Source organism: Vitis riparia, chromosome 8 (genome assembly GCF_004353265.1).
Source record: "Vitis riparia cultivar Riparia Gloire de Montpellier isolate 1030 chromosome 8, EGFV_Vit.rip_1.0, whole genome shotgun sequence".
Taxonomy (NCBI): domain Eukaryota; kingdom Viridiplantae; phylum Streptophyta; class Magnoliopsida; order Vitales; family Vitaceae; genus Vitis; species Vitis riparia.
Window position 1 is genome coordinate 14,694,622 of NC_048438.1, and position 23,917 is coordinate 14,718,538.

A 23,917-nucleotide genomic window follows, 5' to 3' on the forward strand; every position below is an offset into this window, starting at 1 on the left:
TATTTGTGAAGGTAACTATTTCTTATTTATAATGTAAAAAAAAAATTATTTTTGGTTTTTTTTATAAAAGGTTCTTCACTAATTTTTTTTAAAAGGGCTTAATTTTTTTTTAGTAGGGTTCTTGAAAAATCTGAGAGAAAACGTGAAGGAAAAAAATGGAAAGGGGAAAGTAAAAAAAAAAAAAAAAATTGAAAAAGTGGGCCCTTTAGTATTTTGAATGAGAAATTGGTGTCGGCTTCCATCTCCAAGATTCACCCTAGGTTGGGAACTCCGCATGCCACCTTAATCTGGCTTGCAATTTCAACCCCACGACTTCGTTTCAGTGTCACAGTCCCACCTTCAATTGCCGCGGAGGAAAAGAAGTGGGTCGCCGACGGTGGTCTCCCCATGAGCGACGTCGTTTTCTCTGCTATTCCCTAATCGCCCACCAATCTCATGCCCTAGCACCATGGGTAGAATAACTGTTGCAGTACTGGTGGGCTTATGGGTCATTCCCATCTCTATCATTGTCAACCGCATTGTTCCTCATCCTTACATGGTATGCAACTATTGACTCCGACGTCTGAGCGCTCTCTGTGTCCTTTTTTGTGTATGAATTGATGATAATATAAAAAAACCCTTGGCGATTTTGCAGGATGAGATTTTCCACATTCCACAGGCTCAAGAGTACTGCAGAGCCAATTTCAGAAGTTGGGATCCCATGATCACTACTCCCCCTGGCCTGTCAGTTTTTATCAATCTCCGCAATTCTTTTTATTTCTATGAATTTTGATCTGATTTGAAATAGTGTTTGTTAAAACTAGGGACTTGACTATGCTTTTGTTTCAAGAGTATCTTCTGCTGTACTTGAGGCTTAGGAAAAAGAAACAAAGAAAAAATCAAAGGGAAGTCTCTAATGTGTGAGACCTCTTTCTATGAGGCTGTGAAATTTGTTTGATAAAATTGATCTCATATTTCCTATTTAACAAATATTTTTAAATGGGGTCTGTTTTGTATGCATATGGAATACAAGCATATCCTGTTTCCGGTTTTTATGTAGTGAAAAAATTGTTTGAATCTTAGCAGGTTGAGCAATTGAGCGAATTAATCATTTGAATGATAGAAATATATGACATTCTTGTTTGTTGTAAAAAGAAAGAATGTAAATCTTCAAACTGCATGAATCTAGAAAAAATGTTAAAAGTTTGAAGTTGATTTATGCATTTAAAACTTTTGCAGGTACTATCTTTCACTTGCCCATGTTGCTTCTTTGTTTCCAGGCATGTACTGTGTACAGGCAGCTTCATCGTTTTCTCATGTTTGTTCAACTGCAATTCTCCGCTCTGTCAATGGTGTATTGGCAGTAATTTGCAGTGTGCTTGTGTATGAGATAATCACCCAGTTGAGACCCACTCTTGATGAACGAAAAGCAACTCTTTATGCAGTTGTTCTAGCATTGTACCCCCTCCATTGGTTTTTCACTTTTCTTTACTACACGGATGTGGCATCTCTTACCGTAGTGCTTGCCATGTATCTTGCTTGTCTGAAGAAGAAATACCTGTTCAGTGCTTTGGTAAAGCATTTGGTTCAAGCTTCTCTCATATGTCATTAGTATATTATAAAATTGCAAAGATGATTATCATATTATATGACAGATATTTAAATTTCATGATCTCACTCTTTGGTTCGTGCTATTGTGCTCTCTTGTGGCATGGTTATTTTCTTTGTACATACATTCTCAACCTCAAGTTACGGAATCCTATCCAGAAAGAAAACATTAAACCAGTAAAGTGAGGTGCCTCTTTTAAGTTCTTGTCCTGTGCAAACAACTGTTTAGTAGTGACATTCAGCATAGATTCCATTGAAGGTCATCCATATGGAGGTGGAAGTTTTAAGTTTTTTTCTTGATAAGTAGCTTGTACATGGAGATTTTCTATTTATTGGTCCTTTCTTTCCAAGAACCTTAAGAAGGCAAATAGTCTTTTACGTGGTGTACCTTGGGTGCTAGGTCTCTACAATTAGTTGTGCACAGGCTCCACTGTAGTTTGACAACTTCAAGAAAACCCTTTAGGACCACTATTGAGAAAATCATGAAATGAAGACCTGTAAGATGGAAAATATATTTTCTGCGATACAATTAACATAATGTGTTTTTTGACTGCAAGTATTTTGAAAAGCAAGCATTTCCACATATGGATAAGAGTGTTCTATGCAACAAGTTCCTACAAATTAGATCAAATTTATCTCAATTTTCCATGATAACATTGATGGAACATTATTATTTTTCTCATGCAAGTGGTAACTTATTTTGATTTTCTTTATTGCAGTTTGGGGCTTTGTCAGTAGTTGTTCGACAAACAAATATTATATGGATGCTTTTTGTTGCGTGCACTGGGGTTATAGATATTACTCTGGCCCATAGAAGAGATAACAAGAAAGCAGATGATTTTGATGAATCAATTAGGAAAAGCGGTCAGCCAACTCCCAACAAAAGCATCACAGGTGAATCAAAATTGAGAAAGCGAAAGTTTGGCGCTGGTGTGGAAACTGACAACCATTCTACACCCAGTAGAAGTGTCTCTTCAACAGCCCGCATGTCAGGTCTTATTTGTCATCTGAATTGAATCTTGATTATCTTTTATTCAGTGAAAACATTTAAATTCCTGTTGTCTATACATAGACTGACTTCCTATTTTAGCATTTGTTCTGTCAGTTCCATCAATATTTGGTTGAATAAAGAATTTATCAAATCTGTGTTATCGGATTCCCTTTCATTAGAAGGAAAGAGTTTCAATTACTATTACTCTTAAAAAATGAGTATTTTTTTTAATCATAATGTCCTAATATTTGTTTTTCTGGTAAAAGAAATCATTATTCACAGAATTTATTTCTCTGTCTGTCTCTGTCTCTCTCTCTCTATTACTATTACTCTTGAAAAATGAGTATTTTTTAGAATCAAAATGGTTTTTTGTTTTTTCTTAGATTTTTTATAACAGAAATCATTATCAATAGAATCTCTCTCTCTAACATTTGGATGCTTTGCTAGTGATTCTCTGTTTCCTTTGAGTTTCAGTCCTTTCCTAAGAGTTACTTTTCTGAAGAGGTTTTTTTATTCCAATTTGTTAGTAGACACTATACATTCAAGATCCAGTTGGATGAAAATTTTGGTTGTGCAGTTTAAATATTATAAGTGAATGATATCGTGGTGAAGTTTTGGTCAGACAAATAATTTGCTTTTAGTTGGTTAGTTTTTATCTTGTTTATCAATGTTTTGTAATTTGCCATATTCGATCCAGGAAGATGATCTTAACATTTGTTATATCAAACATTCACAACTTTGCCACATTTTTTATGTATTGTTGAGAGACAATACATTGGATGGTTGCCACAATTGATATAAATGGTGGAATACGTTTGTTCTATGTTGGATTTTGGGATTGTCAATTGTCAAATGATTGGTCCTGTCTCATCATGTATAACTTTGGTTCCAAAAGGCTGATAGTTCATCTTGTTTGCATTACATTGCAGGTTTACTTGGTGAGTTTCAGACTCTCCTGTTGACATCTTGGCATTTGAAGTGGGAGCTTTTGTCTTCATTTTGCCCTTTCTTTATAGTGTTGGTGGCCTTTGCTGCTTTTGTCCATTGGAATGGGAGTGTGGTTCTTGGTACCTCAGCTATTCTCCTCTCTCTGATAGGCAGTCGTCTTCCTTCTTTTAATTTAGTAGTTATGAAATGGCTGCCTCTCACCCCATCTCTTGATATTTCAGGTGCAAAGGAAGCTCATGCTGTTTCTCCACATTTTGCACAAATAATGTATTTTAGTCTGGTTGCTTCTCTAGCTATGGCTCCTTGGCAGTTCAGTTCAGGTCAGGCTGCAGACATGTTCTGGTCATTCTGGAAGAACCGTCCCCTTAGTTTTTTTCAAGGATTTATGGCTCTTACTGGTGGCTTTCTTTCTGTGCACTTTTTCAGGTAACATCAAACAACCAATTTGGCATACTGAGCAAATTGTGATAGAGATTTCAGTCTGCCTATGACTAATTTCTACTTCAATTGGACCAATTCATCACATAGTTAATTGTCTTTTACAGCATAGCTCATCCTTATCTTCTTGCTGACAATCGGCACTATCCCTTTTATCTCTGGAGAAAGGTCATCAACGCTCATTGGTCAATGAAGTACCTTCTGGTCCCACTTTATGTTTATTCATGGTTTTCCATCTTCAGTATTTTGGGTCAGTACTAAGCTCAAGTTATTGTATAATTTCTTGTTTATTTCAACTCCACTGAGGGCTTGTTTGTGTCTTCATTGCCAGGAAAGGTTCAAAGGAAGATCTGGGTGCTGGCATATTTTTTGGCTTCTGCTGCAGCTCTCATTCCTGCACCATTGATCGAGTTTAGATACTACACCATACCATTTTTTTTGTTGATGCTTCATTCTCACACTAACAATGCTAGAAGTTGGCTCCTCATGGGGATTGTGTATATAGCCGTCAATGCCTTCACTATGATGATGTTCTTGTATCGGCCATTCCATTGGGAACACGAGCCTGGGATCCAGAGGTTTATATGGTAAATAGATTCCTAAGAAATGCCAAAAACTACTTGAGATCATGACACCTCTGCTTCTCTGCAAACAACTTGAGTTTTGAAATTTTGCGCCTCACAAATCTCATTTCCGGGCCAATAATGTTAGAACAAGAATCGTATCCTGCCCTTAGGTATTGGTGGATCACAGGATGCTGACTTCCAGATTTTTGGATTGCTATTCAATTGTAATTGCTGAACATTATATGTATTTCTGTCCAGTACAACTGTACAAGTAAAGAAATGTGTTATTTGTTCTGCACTTACTGAACTCTTCAAGAATCAAGAATTAAAAAGCCCAGTACCATGTGACTTGCGAGTTTGTCTTCTACTCTTCTTTTGGATGTTGGAACCTTGCTGCGTCGGCCATGTGGTTCTTGGTCATCTTTGTGTTCATCTCTACTGGATCTTTGTCAATTTACAGGGTCATTTTTCTTTCTTGATCATCCCAAATATTGTTTGAAGCTCATCTTGCTTTTGTAATCTTATGCAAAATAAATGTGGGTATGGATGTAGCATTACGTTCCTCTAAGAATTTGTTTGATAATGTTTGTTCTCGAAGTGTTTTCTCCAAAATTCGTTTTAAGAATAATCATGTTTTTTTGAAAAATATTTTAAGTGATTTTTTAGATTTTTAAAAGCGTTTTCTAAAATTATTATCAAACGCGATGAAATTAAGGATTTAGTGTAGTTTGGATCAATATTTATTATCATTGAATTAAAAAAAGTCAATGGATTGGATGATAATTGAATTTGTGGTGTTAAAATGACTTTTTAAATATAAAAAGATTTAAATAAATGGAGTCATATTTTTTAAAAAATTTATTAAATAAAAAATTATAAAAAATAATTATTATTTAATTTTATCCATATTTAAGAAGTTACATATTTATAATTTTATAATTTTAAAAATTTCTTAAAAATAAATGTGAGAGCGGGAATTATAAATAGTGTATGGATAAATATTTATATTTATTTAGAGGTTATAAAAAATGAAATATAGTTAAAATGTTTGTTTAATGAAGAGTACCCCCTTGAACGTATTTTATATGGATATAGTCTGTCTTTGTATTTGAGATGCCACAAACTACCAAGTACCAACTATGTCTGAGCCACTTACGAAACGACGTCGTTTCTACCTCCATGGCCGGGTCAAAGCAGAGTGTAGCTGAAGAGTTGCTGCTCGTCTCTGTCGTCCCGTGCTGTGATTAGGCTCAGTCTAGTTGATGCCTTCGTCCATCCTAAATGGCGAACCCTAGGTTTCGACTTCTCCTTCCTTGGAGGAAATCCTCCAAAAGGGACTGGGCAATCGCAGCCTTCGGATTCACCATCTTCTTCTTCGCTCTCTCTTTCATCTCCTATTCACAGATCTCCACCAAAACCATCGCACCCCTGGATTTGGTTGACTTGACATTGGTGCGCCATGCCAAGGATAAAGGCGCCGGTATAGTTCCCGATCTCTCCGACTTTACTCAATTCAGTAGTACGTTTTGTGGATGACATTGAGTCTATGATTTGATGTGTAATTTGTGTATCTCTGGTTTTTGTCTTTTCGTTTTTACTCCACAGTTTGTTTAGATGGTAGTGCCCCTGGATATCATTTTCGAAGTGGTTTTGGATCTGGCTCTAACAATTGGGTTCTTCATATAGAGGTTTAGCTCTTTTCTCAATTCGCATTTTGGTTTCTATCTATTTTTGGCTCATTGAAAATTGGATTGCTTTAGGCTTCGAGGGCTAATAAAACTAGTCAGTTAGAGCCATGAATCTGAATTTGGAATAGTTGTAACGGTAGCTGGAAAAACAGAATGATACGGTAACACGGGCCATTAGAAATGCCAAATTGAACACCATGATTAAGATGCCAGCTACAAATTCATGGTCTTTTAATCTGTGTTAATGCTATAACCTCCTGTTATTCCAAGTCTTGTGCCCTCCTGGTCGAACTAATTCTTCATTATCTTGGAATTCAAAATCTTGTTCTACAACATCATAGTCAGTTAGATCTGATTCTTATTACAAACCTGAATATCTCTCCCGGTATGCACCATGGAACTTGTCACAAGTTATTGCTGGGCTGCTTTGATGCTTTCATGGTCATTTAAAGCATTTGATTGAACATTGCCACTTGAAACATTATGGGGGCAACAAAGAAAGCTTTGGCAATAAGCAATTGACATAGCTTAGCACATCAAGCTTGCTATAACTTTCAGACTTATCTCATGAGACCACAGAGCTGTCCAGCTTCAGCAGAAGAAAATTTGTGAATCTTGCCCGTGTAAAGGCTTCCTCAGGGATTAGATTGGACAAATATTTCTCAAGTCCTGAATGTATTTGCTATCTCCATGCATCCATGCTTGTCTTGCTTACTACAAGGTCATAGGGCATCGAGCAGTGTAAAATGTAAATCATAATATTCTCGATTCTCTCATGTTTGTTATCTGATTTCTTGCTTAGCCATGTTATAAAGGAATTTCTTTGCCAGGCTTGTGGTGGAACTGTCAGCAAACAACGTTTCCACCTCTTCCCCCCATCTTTCAGTGGTGCCTGTAATCAGACTGGTTGAGCCATATAGTCAACCCTTACTTAAAATTACTAAGCTTCCTCTTAATGTTTTTTTTTTCCGTTTTTGGTTTGTTCTTAGGAGTGCATATTCTACTCTGTTCTCAGCATTTATCTGTAGGATGGGCACATTTATGCGATCTTGTTGGATATTTTGCTGTAATTACCCATTACCAGTTGTTTTTTTACTGTTACATTTAGGGTGGAGGCTGGTGTAATACTGTAGCATCTTGTTTATTTCGTAAAACAACTGCACTAGGTTCTTCAAACTACATGGAACGTCAAGTTCACTTTTCCGGAATTTTAAGCCATGACTCATCACAGAATCCTGGTAAATTTTATCCAGCTACTATGCATGGCTTATTCTTCAGTTCTATTTCTCATGTATTGTTCTGTAATTTCCACATTAATAAACTTTTCTACATTTTTTTTAGAGACTGGGGAATTCTTGATATGAATACATAGACATGTGTAATTATCCATCTTTTTGGTGCATAGGGCTAGCAAATAAGCACATTGAAATGCAATAAAAATGGATCCCATCTTAAATAAAATATATTAATAAAATATTTGTGATCATTGTTTGATGGTTCATTGATTTTTACCATGTTAATTTGGATGATTTTCTCCTTTCTTTGTTTTTTTTAATCTTTTATTTCCTTTTCCTGCAAGGGAAAGCATTGAAAAGGTATTCTAATCAAATGCCCTAAATCTTTGTTCATATTGTTTTTTAGTGGCTTGGAATAGAATTAAGCGGTTCCTGTTTCTCTGGTAAACTTATTAACCATGTATCATATTCTTAAAAAACTATTTTTGGGTCATGAGGCTAGTATTCCAGACTTCTTTTTGCTCTTTCCTATCTTCAAAGTCTCATCTGGGCCCTTCTCCCCAGTCCTGCTTGGTTCTAATGAGCATGAATGAGATCATCGATTTTAAGAACCTGATTACAACCCAGTTATCAATTTTAATTCCATTTGAGAATTTTATAATTTTTTTTGATGATATAAATATTTTTAACTCCTTTTTAAACTTGTTCATGTCATGCATTTTCTAGTTAAAGAAGCAAAGCAAAAATAAAACAGCTGTGCTAAAGGCCATGTATGGTCGCATCAAAGCCAGCAGTAAATTAGTGGAAATGATTCAGTGAGAAAAGCAATTACAAAAGTGCATTTAAATGTGGAACAGATACAGGCAATAATGATTATGTCAAATAAGACAAATTAATGTCAGCTAAGCATGGGGCTTGGAAACCCAATATCGTTCATTCCACAATATGAATGCTTTGAAACACATACATGTGCTTTAGTCAGAATGTGCTGTCAACTCATTTGATTCCTTATAATCTTCATTTCTGATGTATGTTAATATTTCATCCTTTGTTGTGATACCATACTAACACTGGTGCTGTGAATATTTATTCAGGTATCAAGGGTTCTTGTGTTGGTTGAGTCCAACGAATTTAATTTTCATATTTAATCAGTGGAGGCTTTATGATTTAACATTTTGGACATTCTGCAGATTTCTTTGACTGGAATAAAGTCAAGCTGCGGTATTGTGATGGTGCTTCTTTTGCTGGAAACTCTCAAAAGGTTTCTGTCTTGTTTGATGTTTAAGTAACTCTTTTTATAAACAATTGTGCATGCCTCTACATCACACCTAATTAAATAAATAATAAATAATTATGTTGTCTGTTAATTTCTGTGATAGAATGAAACACAACTCTTCTTCAGAGGTCAGCGCATCTGGGAAGCAGTTATGGATGAACTCTTATCAATAGGACTGTCTAATGCTAAACAGGTATCTTTCTTGATGTAACAAATTTTCTTATAGTTTCCTTCAAAGATTAAAAGTTGAAGATATTTTGTATGCAAGAACTCTGGGACACCTAGATAATTTTATGCATATTACCATCCACCCTTCAAAAATAGAAGTAGTATGGAAGTTAATCATCCTTCTTCTCCTTTCACTATCATTATGAGTTGATTTCATCTTGACTAATCAATTTTGCTATTTCAATGATATGGTGACATAAAATACTTCTAGGTGGGGTAGGAACTGAATTTGTGGCCACTCAAAAATGTCCTGAAAGCTCCAAAGGCTTTTGGCTCGTTCAGACTCTGAAAAATGAATCTAATTTTCAACATTCCAATCAATGAAACTCTGTTGTGCTTTTCCCCTCAATTTTTTCCAGCAATATATGGAATGGAGATTGAGTGGTGGCATGCCACCTCAGCTCTGAGGATATGCCTTAGCTGTAATATCTCTTTTGAACATTCCATGAAGCATTTGGCTTTCTAAGGCAATCTTCTCTCAACAATTTTTTATTTTTTATTTATTTATTTATTTTTTATGGTTCATGGAAAGTGTTTTTAGTATTACTGATCTATTTGATAACTTCACAGGTTCTTCTTTCAGGGTGCTCTGCTGGAGGATTGGCAACTCTCATACACTGTGATGACTTCCGAGGGATTTTGCCAAAGAATGCCACTGTCAAATGCCTTTCTGATGCAGGTTTTTTCCTTGATGAGTATGTTTTTGTACACATTTTACTGCCTTCTGTAATAATATTTTTAGTAATGTGAGCCATGAGGCCTGTATAATGCCCATTTCAAAGTCTTCCTGTATAATATTTTTTATTTGAATTGCATATCTATTTTGTCTAGTTACCCTAGGTTTATCCTGTAGAAGTGCATGTATAACTGGAGGATGTATAGTGGTGCAGTACATTGCTGCCAGGATGTCAAAACTCTTTTGTACTTGAGTTCAGCTTCTGATTTTTTGTGACTTGTACAATGCTTGACTTTTGAAGCTTGAAATATAATTTGCTTTATGTTTTCCTTCATTTCAGGAAAGATGTTACCGGAAATCGCAGAATACGGTCTTTCTATAGTGATGTTGTCCACCTTCAGGTAGTGCCTTTTGTCTTTAATTTGCTATATATTACATACGTCATGTTTTTTATTTTCCTTCTATACTAGCTTTGTTTATTTCTTTATTTTAACATAAGTTCTTGTTACTCATCTAATTTTTATTTTTCAACCATTGATCACTGTACCAGATGGCCCCAGCACTGCTTTCTTTCTGCCAATGCTTGTGATGTGCAAAGATAATTTAAAAAAACAAAAGTAAAAAAAAAGTTAATTATTTGGTAACATTCACTGGAACAAATTATTAATGTGTTATAAGTTGGTCTACCATGCTAAGTATTGGATGATATCAATTACCATTGGTGACATATTTGTAGCTTATGAAACCTTATCTGTATAGAAACTGTTTAGATCGGTTAATGTAGGCTACATGTTCCATTATCAGTCTATACTTTCGATTCTTGAACGACCTTTTAAAGATAAAAGTAAAAAATAAAATAAAATAAATCCCATTTCTCTGTGTACTTTATATCACAAACCATCTGGTCTGCCCAAGCAACCAGATCAGTGTCCAACTAGTCCAATTGGAAGACCAAAATGGATTCTAAAATGTTGCTAAAAACAAAAATGTATGTCTAAACTTGAATGAGCGCAGCAAAGAGGACTACACCCAGTACCCTAAGCATGCTTTGATGGCAAGACAGAACCTGAAGAGTTGAGAATTGGAATCCAATGCAATCTATCTAGCATATTTCATCTTCTTCTGTTACCCTTCTTTCATGCATACCCCACTGTCTTTTCATTTGCTTTTTTACAAATGGTTCAATGGTAATTTTGAAATAATATAATATGCTTGAACTTTTATGCACTACATTCAGGCTGGGTCTAATATTGCGTTGGGTTCTTACAGCTTCAAATCTAACAGACTAATGAAAGGTCCTGATGTGCCTCAATAGGATCAGGCCCAGGACCAATCCATAAGTCATAGAAGGGTATAGGAAAAAACTCGGCAAATGAGTGGGATGTTTGTTTCTTTAGGTACTGGTTGTCTAACTATGACTGATTTTTTTCCTTTTCTCCTGCCAAATTTGTTTGAGCCTAAAGTTTTATTGTTACTCTGTTGACTCTATTTACAAATTTATATCTGGTTAGAATACTTTTCCTTGGTTTGTGCTTCCTGAAATTTGTTCCAAGGAACTGTTGTTCATTACCATTCATTCTGTCAGGGTGTAGCAAACAGTTTGGATAAGGATTGTGTTGGAAGAATGGAACCATCCCAGGCAGGTTTTCTTCTCATTGCTGATGTCTGAAGTGTTTCCTCTTTGGCTGCTCAGCCATTGTCTAATGTAGAATCACTTATTCATTTGAATGTCAGTGTTTCTTTCCTCAAGAATTTATCAAGAACATAAAAACCCCAGTTTTCCTTGTCAACCCAGCTTATGATTTTTGGCAGGCAAGTGATCTTTAAATACATGCTTCATGTGTTCTTTACAGGATAGGAATTATCCAAGCATCATATATGTTCCCCCTACTGATTATATGATTTTCAGATTCAATATGTTTTGATACCAGCTGAATCAGATCCTTCTGGCAAATGGGCAAAATGCAGACTGAGCATTCAGAAGTGTAGTTCTGCCCAGATTGAAATTCTACATGGTAATGGACTTTTTTATATGAATCTACAGGGTATAATTTTTTAACATTCCTAGCATAACACATGCTAATGAGCATTATCCCTCAAACTCATTCCTTCCGACATGATTGCGATATGAGCAGTATTGAATTTTTTTTTCTTCTGCTTTAAATTTTCTGTGCAGGTTTCCGAAATTCTATGCTAAAGACACTGAGTGAGTTCCAACAAAACAAGGATGGAGGCATGTTTATAAACTCTTGCTTTAGTCACTGCCAAACATTGATGACTGAGACATGGTATTCTCCTAATTCTCCCAGAATCAACAATAAGGTAAGTATTATTTATATAAATCTATTGTAAAAATACATGAATCATGTTATTCAACTAAAGAGGATTGGTGGGCTGTGATTTTATGGATAATCACACAAATTTGGCTGTCTTATCTTTATGAATCCTTGCTTCTGTTAAATGCTGAAACTCAGACATCCTAAAATTTTGCAGCATCATATGGCACTGAAACATGTTCCCTTAATTGGGGATTTATTTTATGTATAATTAATGTATATGGTGGAGTGACTATTGGTTTTTTACTGGTCTTTGAACAGACCATTGCAGAATCTGTAGGTGACTGGTACTTCAACCGAAAATTAGTGAAGCAAATTGATTGCCCTTATCCATGTAATCCTACTTGTTATAACATGGACTTTACTTGACATCGATGAAGCTCAATGTGTCATCAATTTTGTTGCTGATATCCTAAAGATGGACTTTGCCGAGGTTGATGAACCTCCAGATGTCTTGAGGCTGCTTCTCTATCCCCACTCGTTAGCCTGGAGGAAATTCTTCCCCCGTATCCAGGGCAAGATCCAGCCATTGAATATGGTTTGATTTTATCATTGACATCATCCCTTTCCAGCCATGAAAAACACATTATTGTATAATTTGCTGCTTTTTTACAGATTGAAATCTTTGTCTACCCTTCTTGATGAAGTCATTAGTGCTTTCATGGGAGAAGTTATGATATTTAAACCCACATTGATTTTTTCTTTTTCTTTTTTCCTGTCCTGCATCTTATTGTACTCTGGAGTTTATCAGTCACTTATATATGGTGTTTTGTTCCTAGTTAACTTTGCAGAACTGTGTTCTTTTTGAATCAAGAAGCTTGTTTGTTAATACAAATGTGTATTTGTTGTATTAATATACTTGATCTGCTTTTGGTTTTTGTTGTCCATCTGTGATCGAGAAGATATGAAACATATATCTCATACATGAAGCCTGTGAACTGGACATGGCTCTAAGTTGAATTTCAGGAACGAAGCCCAAGCCCGTCTCTAACCTGAAGCTACTTCAAACCGTGACTGGGGCTTCAAGACAGACGCTAAAAATCTTTCGGAAAATTTTTGTCATGATAACTGAATAGGGTTAAAAATCGTCCAAACCCGTATACCGCCTCATTTAAAAAACTGTTAATGCCCGCCATTTGTGAATGGCTGTCTTATGCCAGTATCTGTCCTAAAATGGTGGCCCTAACTCATTCAACATATGCTCTAATTTCCCGTCATTCTTGAACTTTCAATCTGTCCAATTGACAAAGGTTGATGCAATTCGTTAAGATCACTCAAAGCAAACACACTTTTTGTGGGTTTGGATTGAGGTAAATAATTTGTTTAATAAATAGGTAGTTTTTGGGTTAATTCGTATAATACGAATTTGATGTGAATTGACCCTTCTAATAATCATGCTTATTAATCTAAATATAATTTTAAATTATTCAATCACTTATTTTAAATTTCCTTTTAAATAAATATATCAATTAAGTAATATAATATTTTATTGGGGCATTAATCATATAAGCATATAAGAATTAATTAAATCTAATTATTAAATAAGACGATCTGATTATTAAATGGATACACGATATATTATTTGTTTAATAATTAAGTAATATCTGAATTTATGTTTTTAACATGGTTATTATTGGTATCGGGTTTGAGTTACCCTATGTAGTAAAATGCTTAAGTTTTGACACAACACAAACACAATCTACCAACATAAATTGTTATCCCTAATTTTCCCTGCTCTATTCAAAAGTTCAATCTAATTGTAGAATACAACATCAAATGAATTGGAATTAAATTCATTAATCACTATAATAGGCAAGGAAGGAAATAAACCAAGCATTCAATGAAAAATCGGTAGACTTGTGAAGGTGTACACTAATCATTCGAATGGTGAAGTTAAGATGATCATTCTACCGTGGAGCCCATCTCTATAAAGAAGCACTTAAGGGGATAATAAAATTGAATAACTTCTTGTTGCAATACAAGAGTGTCACACACCATAGCTTGTTTCTAAATCACAAATAATTAAAGTTGAGATTTAAGTCAACATCAATTTTAAAAAGAAACAAACAACACTCAACACATACACATTGTAAGTAGGTTTGCATGAAATTCCATTGATTTTTCTATAATGTACTATATTGTAAATTTATTGAATTATTAAGCTAGCAAGTTGGTCCCAAGTTGAGATTGACAAAAACATTATTTAATCGTGCTTATGAATTTGTCGAGGTCTTATTGCACCTTGATCATATTTGTTTGTACCTTTATTTAACGATCTAGATTTTATCATATATATATATATATATATATATATATATATATATATATATATCAAATAACCTAGATGAAAAGTTCAATAGATGCCAAAACTTAGTATTTTCCAAAAAAAAAAAAAATATTTTTAGTTATTTTGATTTTTAAGCATTAGAAAACATTATTAACACTATCAAATAAGCTTTTTAAGTTCGTCTTAGTTATTTTTTTATTAAATGAAGAGTTTGTGTTTGAAGTTTAAATGATAATGTTTGTGAGTTTTTTCAAATACTTGAATAAGACAAATTTGAAAAAATGTTAAACGAGTTGAGATGAACTAGAGACTTTTCCTTTTTTCTTTTAAACTCGGGCTTCAATATTGTCTTGCCCCACCCCATCTTGTCTCATCCTTTTTAAATATATAATTAATAAAAAAAATTTGCTTTAATTTATTTATTGTCATTCTTCCCATTTCTTAACACATACAAAAGAATATTTCTCATTAAAATAAATTAGAAAATTTTATAATATTTATTTATTTATAAATTATATTTACTTTTTATATAATTAATTTTTTATATAATTTTTTTTTTAAAAATATAAACGTTCTTTATTTATTTATTCTTGGTTACCCCTTACGATCCTCATTTTTATAAACATAATTAATTTTGTTATGAGAAAGACATATATATTATGTTTGATTCTGGAAAAATTTAAGGATAAATATAAGGGAAAGAAAATAAAGTAAAGAAATATAAGAAAAAGTAAAAAATGTAAAACAGAATATATATATATATATATATATATATATAAAATTCAAAATCAATAAATGATTTTTATATATTATTTTAAACTCATTTCAAATATTTTTTTTTCTTTTATATAAAAATTTAATAATTTTAAAATATATAAATTTCTAATTAATTTTAATTATATTTTATTTCCTTTTATAAAAAGTCAAATAAAAAATTTATTATTTTTTTAATATATTTCATTTAATACTTTGGAGAACCAAACATAACCTTCAATTGTTAACCTGGAATAAACATAATAATGTGTCACCCTCCATTTATTTAGAAAAGGTGAGATAGAGTTAGACAAGTCTTTTGAATGCCCCAACCACGGCTCTTTCACTGGGTGGTTGAATTGAACCTTCCTTCGCCCTGGAATATGAATGGTCTCATGACTCATCATCACTCAAATGGGTCTGGGTGGACGCAGTTTGACATTCAGTATACACCCATAATCTGAAGCAAATTAGTATTAATTAGTAAGAAGATATGGTGTCTTCCACCACTGAAAAGACATGTCGGCAGTACAGTTGGGACCCTCTCGAGTCTCAACTTGCTAGGATCTTGGATTTGTCCTTCTTTTCATTATGGACTTTTTTGCCCAAGAGTCAAGTTGGAGCTCAGAATGCCCTCATTTCCCATGCATAGTGAATCATTGCTGGTGTTTATGAACAGTAACTCATAAATAGCCTTTATGAAGGAAAAATTCCAAGGTATTGATTATGTGCCCATTGAACTTACACTCAAGGCTCATTCAAAGAGTACAATAATAAAATTTAGACTATTAAATGAGATTATAATAAATAAGGAAGATTAAATATAAATAAATGAGATTAAAATAAATAAAAAATAAGACCATAGAATAAAGCAATCTAACATAGATGAGGGATAAGGCAAAAAAAACTATACGTATACGACACGTTACGATTAATTTTATTATAATCATAAATCATAGTTATGAATTACGGTTAGCAATAAAAAATAGTAGTTTTTTTTTATATAAAAAAAGGTCAAGATCCATATAAAAGGAATTATATAGACGTGCATCATGTATAAAGTATGGATGAATTCCTAACCCAAGAAAACCACTTTTATAGGGAATGTATTTTAGGAAAAATAATTCTCATTTCATACCCCATTTTACTTCTCTTCATGCCTTTGGTGTAAAACCATTTTTCCATTTTGATTTTCTTTTTCAAAAATAATTTTATCTTTTTTACCCTATTTTTTAAAATCTATTTAATTTAAAAGGCAAAATTTATTTTGTAAAAGTACAATTCATTTATTCATTAAATTTTTATTTTGACATCATGTGTAATTAATGCATTGAAACAAATTAGTTTTTAATATAAAAATATATCCATCCATAATAATTAATAATTTAATAAATAAATAATATCATTTTGAATAATATTGATTTCAAATATATATATAATATTTTATTTTATTTTGTATTCATAATATTTTTATATTTATAATATTTGTGATCTTCATATTATAGATTTCATTTTTTATATTTTTTATGTTTAAAATTTTTATAGAATATTAAACCTATATTTTAAAAAATAAAAATATACAAACACTATTGTTTGAAACTAAATTTTTTGTTTCTTCAAAATAAAAATAGAAAAGCAATATAAAAAAATTAACTTATCTTTAATTTTATTAAACAAAAAAATTAGTAATGATCATCCTTTAACACTATTTAATTTTAAAAGTAATATTTGTAGGTAAAATTAAAATTTTATTTTGAAAGTAAATTCACAATTCCCATCATAAAACATTGATATTTAAAAAGAACAAAAATTAATATTTTTTATTAAATATGTAAAAAAAAAGTACATTTTTGTTTGTTTAAACTATTAAAATTGCTTTTATTTTTAATAAATATTTTTTAAAAAAAGTAGTTGTGTGTATTTTTTTTTGGTATGTTATTCAAGAATCATTACCAATCTCATAATAATAATAATAATAATAATAACTAAATAGGTCAATAGATAATGCTATCTACAATGTTCTTTTAGTTACTAATATTATTATTTTTAAATAAAAATAATATTATTATCTAATATTTGAATTTTTTTCTCGAAAAGACAGTGCACCTTTACATGATTTATTATTATTATTATTATTTTAAAATTTTTATGATAAAATCATAATGGGTGATTGTTTTTATAACAGGAGACAAAAAATAATAAAATAGTTTCTTGAATATTTAAAATATATATATATATTATAGATTTTGAATTTTTTTTGAGAAAATATTACTATTAGTTAGTGTTGTAGCAAACTCAACCTTGCAAGTTGTAAGTGGTCCGGGTGCAAAGCGTGTTGTCAACGTATGAGTTCTATGTAATTGATGGGGACGTGACAGCCCAAATTCAAAACCAACTACTCGTAACTCGATGCTAATTAATCGATGGTGGCTCGCAAAATGTCAAAGAGACCAAACACCATAAGTAACTCTCAAAAAACAAAGGGAAAAAATAAGCAAAATGTGCAGATAAATGAGCTCATTTGAGCCTCAACCCACGCAGCCCACGCCTGACTTTTTGTCTCTGACTCCCTGGTCAACCATTTGATCCTTGCACATTTTGAAGAAGCTGGCCTTAGCTCAGCAGTAGGCAGTAAATGATACTCGGCTGCTGGTTTCAAATTTGAATTTTCTAGATGTGCCCAAAGTCATAATTGGCCGACTTTTATATTTGTCCAAAAAGCTTGAGCCCGAAATCTTTCATATAGAAAAAAACGGAATGGTTGGGTGGGGGTTGTGTAGATTTGTAACTGTAGACGCGTAGAGGGTCAATGCCAATTGATGGGTTTGATTGACTATCTCCATCTTCTTCCCCATGTATTTTCTATCCATTTTCATGAATGGGATTTGAACTTTTCCCCATCAGATATGGAGACTTGACCCAAGTGGATAGCCTTCACACTCTTTCCCAACTGCACTCCAATTTTTATGCCTTTCATAACATGTACGCATGCAAACCCCAATCCCTTCAACATTTGGACTATCCCTTAATCTCCTGTAAATTCATAATGTTGATTTGCATAGGAAAAATGAAAGAATATAGACCAATTGGTCATTGTTTCATTAATCTGAATAATATACATCTTACCCTATAGTTGCAGATACAATGTTCTATCATAGGTAATAAGGGGGAAAAGGACGAGTTCCCCCCATCTTTACAGTCCCAAAACCTAATTTAACAGAAGAATGTGTCTCTTCCTTGAGAATAATTTGTATATGCAAAAAAAGAAGAAAAAAAAACCCAAGGGTGAAGTCTGAGGATGGCCATGGCCGTGCACAAAAATGTGGGATAGTCTCTGTGAATGTCTTCAGTGGAAAACTCTACTTAGTATTTACACAGATGAACGCCATATCCTTCCTTCCAGAGAAATAACGATGATGGACAAGTCATCGTGGTACCGACGTCGATCTCCCTGTGGGATGTCTAGCAACTCATGAAAGTCCATACCTGCAATATTCCAAACCATGGACATTAGATTTGTTTTGTGGAACCCTTTTTTTTTTTAACTCATTTAATTTGTTGCTTGGATAGAGGTCTTACTAGCTTTCTTTGCTGCTCGGAACAGCACTTCTTCAATGAGATGTTGTGCAGGATCTCCTTCAGGAGATGAAGCAAGGAACATCTCAACTTGGGAAACAGCTTCTTGATTGGTGAAGTACTGGTAGAGTCCATCGGAAGACAATATCAAGAACCTATCCTTTAGGCCGAGTCTGTGGTGGTAGAGTGATGGAGAACATGAGAGGTAAGGGGAGGTTCCCACATACTCTATTTTGAACATTTCCAGTAGTGCATTATTCCATTTTGGCTGCAAGAAGAGCACAAAAACTTAGCCCAAGAGATTGGGATGTGTAATCAACACATGAAAACCCCTGGTTGAGGTGAATTGAAATTACCTGTTTGAGAAAGCCAGCCCCAAAAGCACGAGTGACCTTCAAGGAACCTTTGACCCGGTCATTTATCACTGCAGAATCATCATCTGGATGTTCATTCTTAATTCTTTCGAATTCCTGAAATTGGGAAAACCAAAAACCACATCTCTATAAAACTTAAAATCCTTAAATGGCAGAAACCCAAAGAAAAATGAGAAGAAGAATTAGGGCTTTACCTCTTTCACATTTGTGCTGTGATCCATGGTGAGCTGAAGGGAAGCTAAACTGGGCAATCCGTAAGATTGGTCACCATCGAATGATTCAAGATCATGCAAGGTTTCTTCATTGATTCGTTCCAAGTCCTGGTGAGCCTTCCTGAGCCAAAGGCGAGGTTCAGATTTGTGAGCTAGAACTGCTCGACTGTCACCCACATTCATCAAGTAAACATCTTCTCCTTTCATCAACATCACCAAAACACATGAACCCATTAGACATAACTCAGGATTCTCCATTACCATCTTGTCCGCAATGTCCAAATAAGACTCCTCCGTCTTTTTCAATGCCCGGGACAGTGCTTTCAACACCTCTGAATGGTTAATAGCAGCTGCTCCATCTGGGTCGGAAGGGTTGGACTGTTGCTTTAATCTCCTATCAAGCTCTGATCTTTCCCTGTCCCATTCACACTTCCATCTGCTCTGGTTCTCCTCCCATTTTTTTGCTGTCCCTCTAATTCTATTCTTCTTGTTCTTACCCTGCTTTTTGATTGAGTTAGAGTCCACCTCCAAGTTCATGTTCCTATTTCCACATGGGTGATTCTCCTTACCGAAATACTGTAAACGAGCATCAAACATCTGAGCGTTTGCCCAGGATGGATCAATGTCCTCATCTAAATTCAGATGAGCGGAGACTGGCTCTGCAGATTCGAACTTATCGTTCCATAGTAACCCCTTGAGTTCCTTATGCACAGCAGAGTAAAGATTAGATAATAAGAAATCAGTAGCATCAGGACCATTGAATCCATCATAAATCCCCACAAAAACCCAACCATGTTCCTCCGATATCAACACTTGTACTCGATCCTCCCCTGCTTTTCCTTGTGCCCATTGAAGATTCTGACTGTCGAAAGACTCATTATCTTCATCAACATCATCGCTATTCAGCAGAGGACCACTCACCGTCACCTTAAATTTCTCATTATTCTTCTCAACCCAATCAGATTCTTTCCCTTTAATCGGCGCAACAGCAGCCGTATGTCCCCGAGATAATTTACTCGCAATCGCTTTACGAAAATTTCTCATCAAACCTCGCTTCTTGGATTTGGATTTGAACCCAAATTCACTATTTGAGAAACTTCTCTGCAACTGACCACTGTTCTCCATCGGACCCGAATACAAACCTCGCTCAATCGGGCCTGATAAGAACCCTCTTTCAATCGGCCCCGAAGACGGTACTCCCCCGGTATTTCGGGGTGGCGTACCGGAGCGCGGAACCGGTTGTAGAGGGATTGAAGCGAAGGAGGTGGAGCTCTCAAACGCGGAGGCTCGATCGAGGTTGCAGTTGTAGGAATACGGATCAAGAAGAGCTGTAGAGAGAGGAGTGGCAGTGTTGGCGCTGACAGAAGCGCCGGAGATGGAGCAAAACGTCGTCGTTTGGAAAAACTCGGTGTGGACTTGGGAGGAAGAGATGCGACATGGGTGAGGTCGTATGTAGCAGAAAGAGTGACCCAGCCCTTCGTCCAGAGACTCCGACAGAATCATATCGATGTCGTGGCGCCGGGAAACTTCTCCGGCACCGGCGAAGCAGATGCCGACCTTTCCGAATCCGTTGCCCATGGAGCTTCCAGATGGAGAAAATCAACAGAAAAAAGCAGAGCTCTTGTCTCAGGCGTAGAGTTGGCTCTTCATAGGCGGTGCGTTTGATTCCCCGGAAAGAGGAGAGGGATGATGAAGCTGAAGAGAAAGATAAAGAGAGAGGAGTTGACTTTGGAGATCGGATTTTATTCTTTGTTAAACATTGAATATGACTTTATAGGGATAATGGGAAGCGTTGACTAGTGGCGGCATTGTGTAAAAGGCGTGTGTAGTTGAGGAAATTCAAATCGAAATAAATATCAGATTCCGAAAAGTCAACGGTTCAATTGCCGATGGATCAAGTAACGCCACAGTAACCATCTCCCTTCATTTTAAGAATCCCATAACTTCCCGTTCCGTTTCTCTCTTACAAATTCATTCAACTTTTTTGTGATTAAATAAAGCCCTTTTGAAAATAAATGTTCATTAATGTCATTTTCTTTTGACATTTTTGAATTGATTTGTTTAGGGTTCTGAACTGGTCAAACTGAAACCAAAGAAGTTTCTGTCCTTTTCAAAAGATTTTATTCACGGTCAATGCAACAAAACATTAACTTCCATGATCATGTCAATTCTCCACGCATTCAAGCAAAAAAATGCATGTAATAGGGGGCCAAAGTAAAATCCAGATTCAAGTTCCCACTACCCACTTCCCACCGCATTCCAAATTTCAAAACTGCCGGCACTGAATGAATCTACCAGGACTCTCTCTCTCTCTTTTTTACTTCTTCTCTCTCCATTGATATATTCTTGTTTGATCTGGTCCGGTCGTAGAGGTCTTTCTTCTGGGCCTGTGTCAAAGTGACGATCGGGAATTGACAGGAGTGAGGTATAAGCATAACTACAACCCTTAGTTTCCTTTGCCGGAGGGATAGCCCCCACACGCTAAGGTGGGCAGCATGACGAACATATCTGTCGCCAGCACATGTACACAAAAGCGCAACCATATGCAGTTCAGCAGTTACGGGGTGTGTACATACTTTGAATGCGTGGGCAGTCCACGCGGCCCATCCCATCCTCTGTTTTCCAACCCCGCAACCTCGGCCTCGTTCTCTCACGAGCTCAAATTAAAGCGAGATGGTTCTGAAGTGGATTTCATGTTATGGTTATGATTGTATCTTATCTAGCCCCATCCCCTATTTTATATATGCTAGGTTTCACCCACGTGCAAGGCACGTGAACCAGACCTAATAGTGTATTGTATTTAAATTTAATTATTAGATAAAAAAATTTTAATTTTCATTTTATGATTGTATTTAAATATGTATATTTTTAAAACATTTATATTTATTAAATAATTATATTAATAGGTAAAATAATATCTATTTTATTGAAGAGAAGATAAGATTAACTTTTATTCATTGTTTAGAATATTTTAGATTATAATTTAACTATGTACAATCTATATTAGAATTGGAAATAAGTTTTATAAAAGATTAATGAATTATTTATTTTTATTAATATTTAATTTTATTCAAAATTGAAATTGAGTCTTATAATAATTTAATAAATTTATTATTTATTCTTATTAATTTCTTTCTTTTTTTCTAATTAGTAAATTTAAACATCAATTAAAAATATTGAAATTAGAAGGATTATGACATATATTTTGAATACAAAATTTAGATATTAAATAAATTTAATTATTATGTTTTTATTAAATTAATTAATCATAATGAATATAATTATATTTAATGTAATTTATTCTTTATTATTTAATAAAATAAGCATATTTTATTATTTGTTAAATTTTGAAAACTAAAATAATAATAGATATATAACTCTTATAAAACTAAAACAAAAAGAAAGTATACTTTAATCATAATTTTTTTCCATAACCTATCAAAGCTAAGTATGAAAGTGAAAACATTTATAAATATTGAAAAAACAAAAGTAGATCTTAATTTTGTGACATATATCATAATTAGAAAATAAATATCAAATATCCTGCTAAAAACAAGGTCAATTATGATAGAAACTCTGTTTCATAACTTGACTTTATTTTACTAGATCGAAAAAAAATCAATCCCACGACTCTTAAGAGAAAAGAGAAATATGATCAAAACTATCTTTTCATTCTCAAGCAATTACCTCATACTCTATCCTTAACAATTTCATTTGGCAACAGCTAGATAGTAAAACCCTATAAACTTTAATCAAATGTGTAAGATAGGTGGGAGGTGGTGACACACAACGACTAATCTTGAAAGACCACTCTTTCATTTAAGAATGTTTAACCAATCACACCGAGAATTCGAGGTTAATGTATCATTATCTATAATTTAATATAAATAGAGAAATTACTTAGAAAAAAAAATGGAAAAGAGTTAGATAAAATTTTGTAATTTTGTTGCAATTGTAATTAGTCTATCAAAAGAGGAATATCTTCCATTTGGAAGATGAAGTAAGAGAATTATATATATATTTTTCTATAAAATATAACAAATTCTTTATATTTTTTTTATTCTTTAATTTTATAAATGGGGAAATTTTCTTTTAAAATAAAAATATCAATTACCAAAATTTTATATCTTAATTTTATATATTTGGTAAATATTAATTTTACTACTATTAATATTTGTTGTGATGAATTATTTTTACTTTTACTAAAATTAAAATGGAAAAAAGATGTGATTGAGATTTTCCTTTTTTTAAAAAAAATATATAAATAAGTGTAATTATTTTTATACCATATAATTTCTTTATTTTCCACTCTTCAAAAAGAAAACGATAATTTTGAGAAAAAAAAATTGATTTTTTATGTGAATTTTATAATCATTCACAATGGTAAATTTTTTTTTTTTAAATGATTATCTAAGCATGCTTTTATCTATAATCCTATAAAAGTAAAGAAATTATTCACAGAGAAAGAAAAAGGAGGAAAGGATGGATAAAATTTCATAATCTTGTTGTACTGTGTGTAGGATAAAAAAAAATACAAAAAAGTAAAATTTATATATATATATTTTATTTTAAAAAATATCTTAGTATATATATATATATATATATATATATATATATATATATATATATATATATATATATATATTTTTATGTGTGTTTTTTAAATAAAAATAAATTAAGAAAATGTTTATATTTCAATCTCATATATTTGATAAATATTAATTTGCATTAATAGAAAGAATGGTA

At 33.4% G+C, this 23,917-nt stretch overlaps 3 protein-coding genes across 5 annotated transcripts; 2 read left to right on the plus strand and 1 right to left on the minus strand.

The window, feature by feature from the left end:
* Positions 1-227: 227 nt before the first annotated feature.
* On the plus strand, positions 228-4,962 carry LOC117921241 (dol-P-Glc:Glc(2)Man(9)GlcNAc(2)-PP-Dol alpha-1,2-glucosyltransferase). 3 transcript variants are annotated; one of them, XM_034839077.1, is made up of 8 exons: positions 228-538; positions 635-723; positions 1,219-1,552; positions 2,307-2,580; positions 3,508-3,645; positions 3,748-3,952; positions 4,072-4,158; positions 4,296-4,479. In XM_034839077.1, exons 1-8 carry the CDS (start codon positions 449-451, stop codon positions 4,378-4,380), a joined length of 1,302 nt encoding a protein of 433 aa, XP_034694968.1. In that variant the 5' UTR covers positions 228-448; the 3' UTR covers positions 4,381-4,479. The 3 variants fall into 3 exon arrangements, with proteins under 3 accessions (XP_034694968.1, XP_034694966.1, XP_034694967.1); XM_034839075.1 differs by having other exon boundaries at positions 231-538; positions 4,072-4,214; positions 4,296-4,962; XM_034839076.1 differs by lacking the exon at positions 228-538 and having other exon boundaries at positions 636-723; positions 1,260-1,552; positions 4,072-4,214; positions 4,296-4,962.
* A 721-nt stretch (positions 4,963-5,683) lies between these two features.
* On the plus strand, positions 5,684-12,798 carry LOC117920772 (pectin acetylesterase 5-like). The gene is made up of 12 exons (XM_034838394.1): positions 5,684-6,010; positions 6,136-6,218; positions 7,327-7,456; positions 8,644-8,714; positions 8,833-8,922; positions 9,528-9,652; positions 9,974-10,034; positions 11,219-11,272; positions 11,368-11,445; positions 11,543-11,648; positions 11,810-11,955; positions 12,231-12,798. The coding sequence occupies exons 1-12, from the start codon at positions 5,812-5,814 to the stop codon at positions 12,336-12,338; spliced, it is 1,251 nt and encodes a 416-aa protein (XP_034694285.1). The 5' UTR covers positions 5,684-5,811; the 3' UTR covers positions 12,339-12,798.
* Positions 12,799-18,077: 5,279 nt separating this feature from the next.
* On the minus strand, positions 18,078-20,915 carry LOC117919692 (probable protein phosphatase 2C 23). Its single transcript, XM_034836922.1, has 4 exons — positions 19,154-20,915; positions 18,942-19,055; positions 18,589-18,853; positions 18,078-18,495 (listed from the first exon to the last, which is right to left on the minus strand). Exons 1-4 carry the CDS (start codon positions 20,747-20,749, stop codon positions 18,380-18,382), a joined length of 2,091 nt encoding a protein of 696 aa, XP_034692813.1. The 5' UTR covers positions 20,750-20,915; the 3' UTR covers positions 18,078-18,379.
* Positions 20,916-23,917: the final 3,002 nt, after the last annotated feature.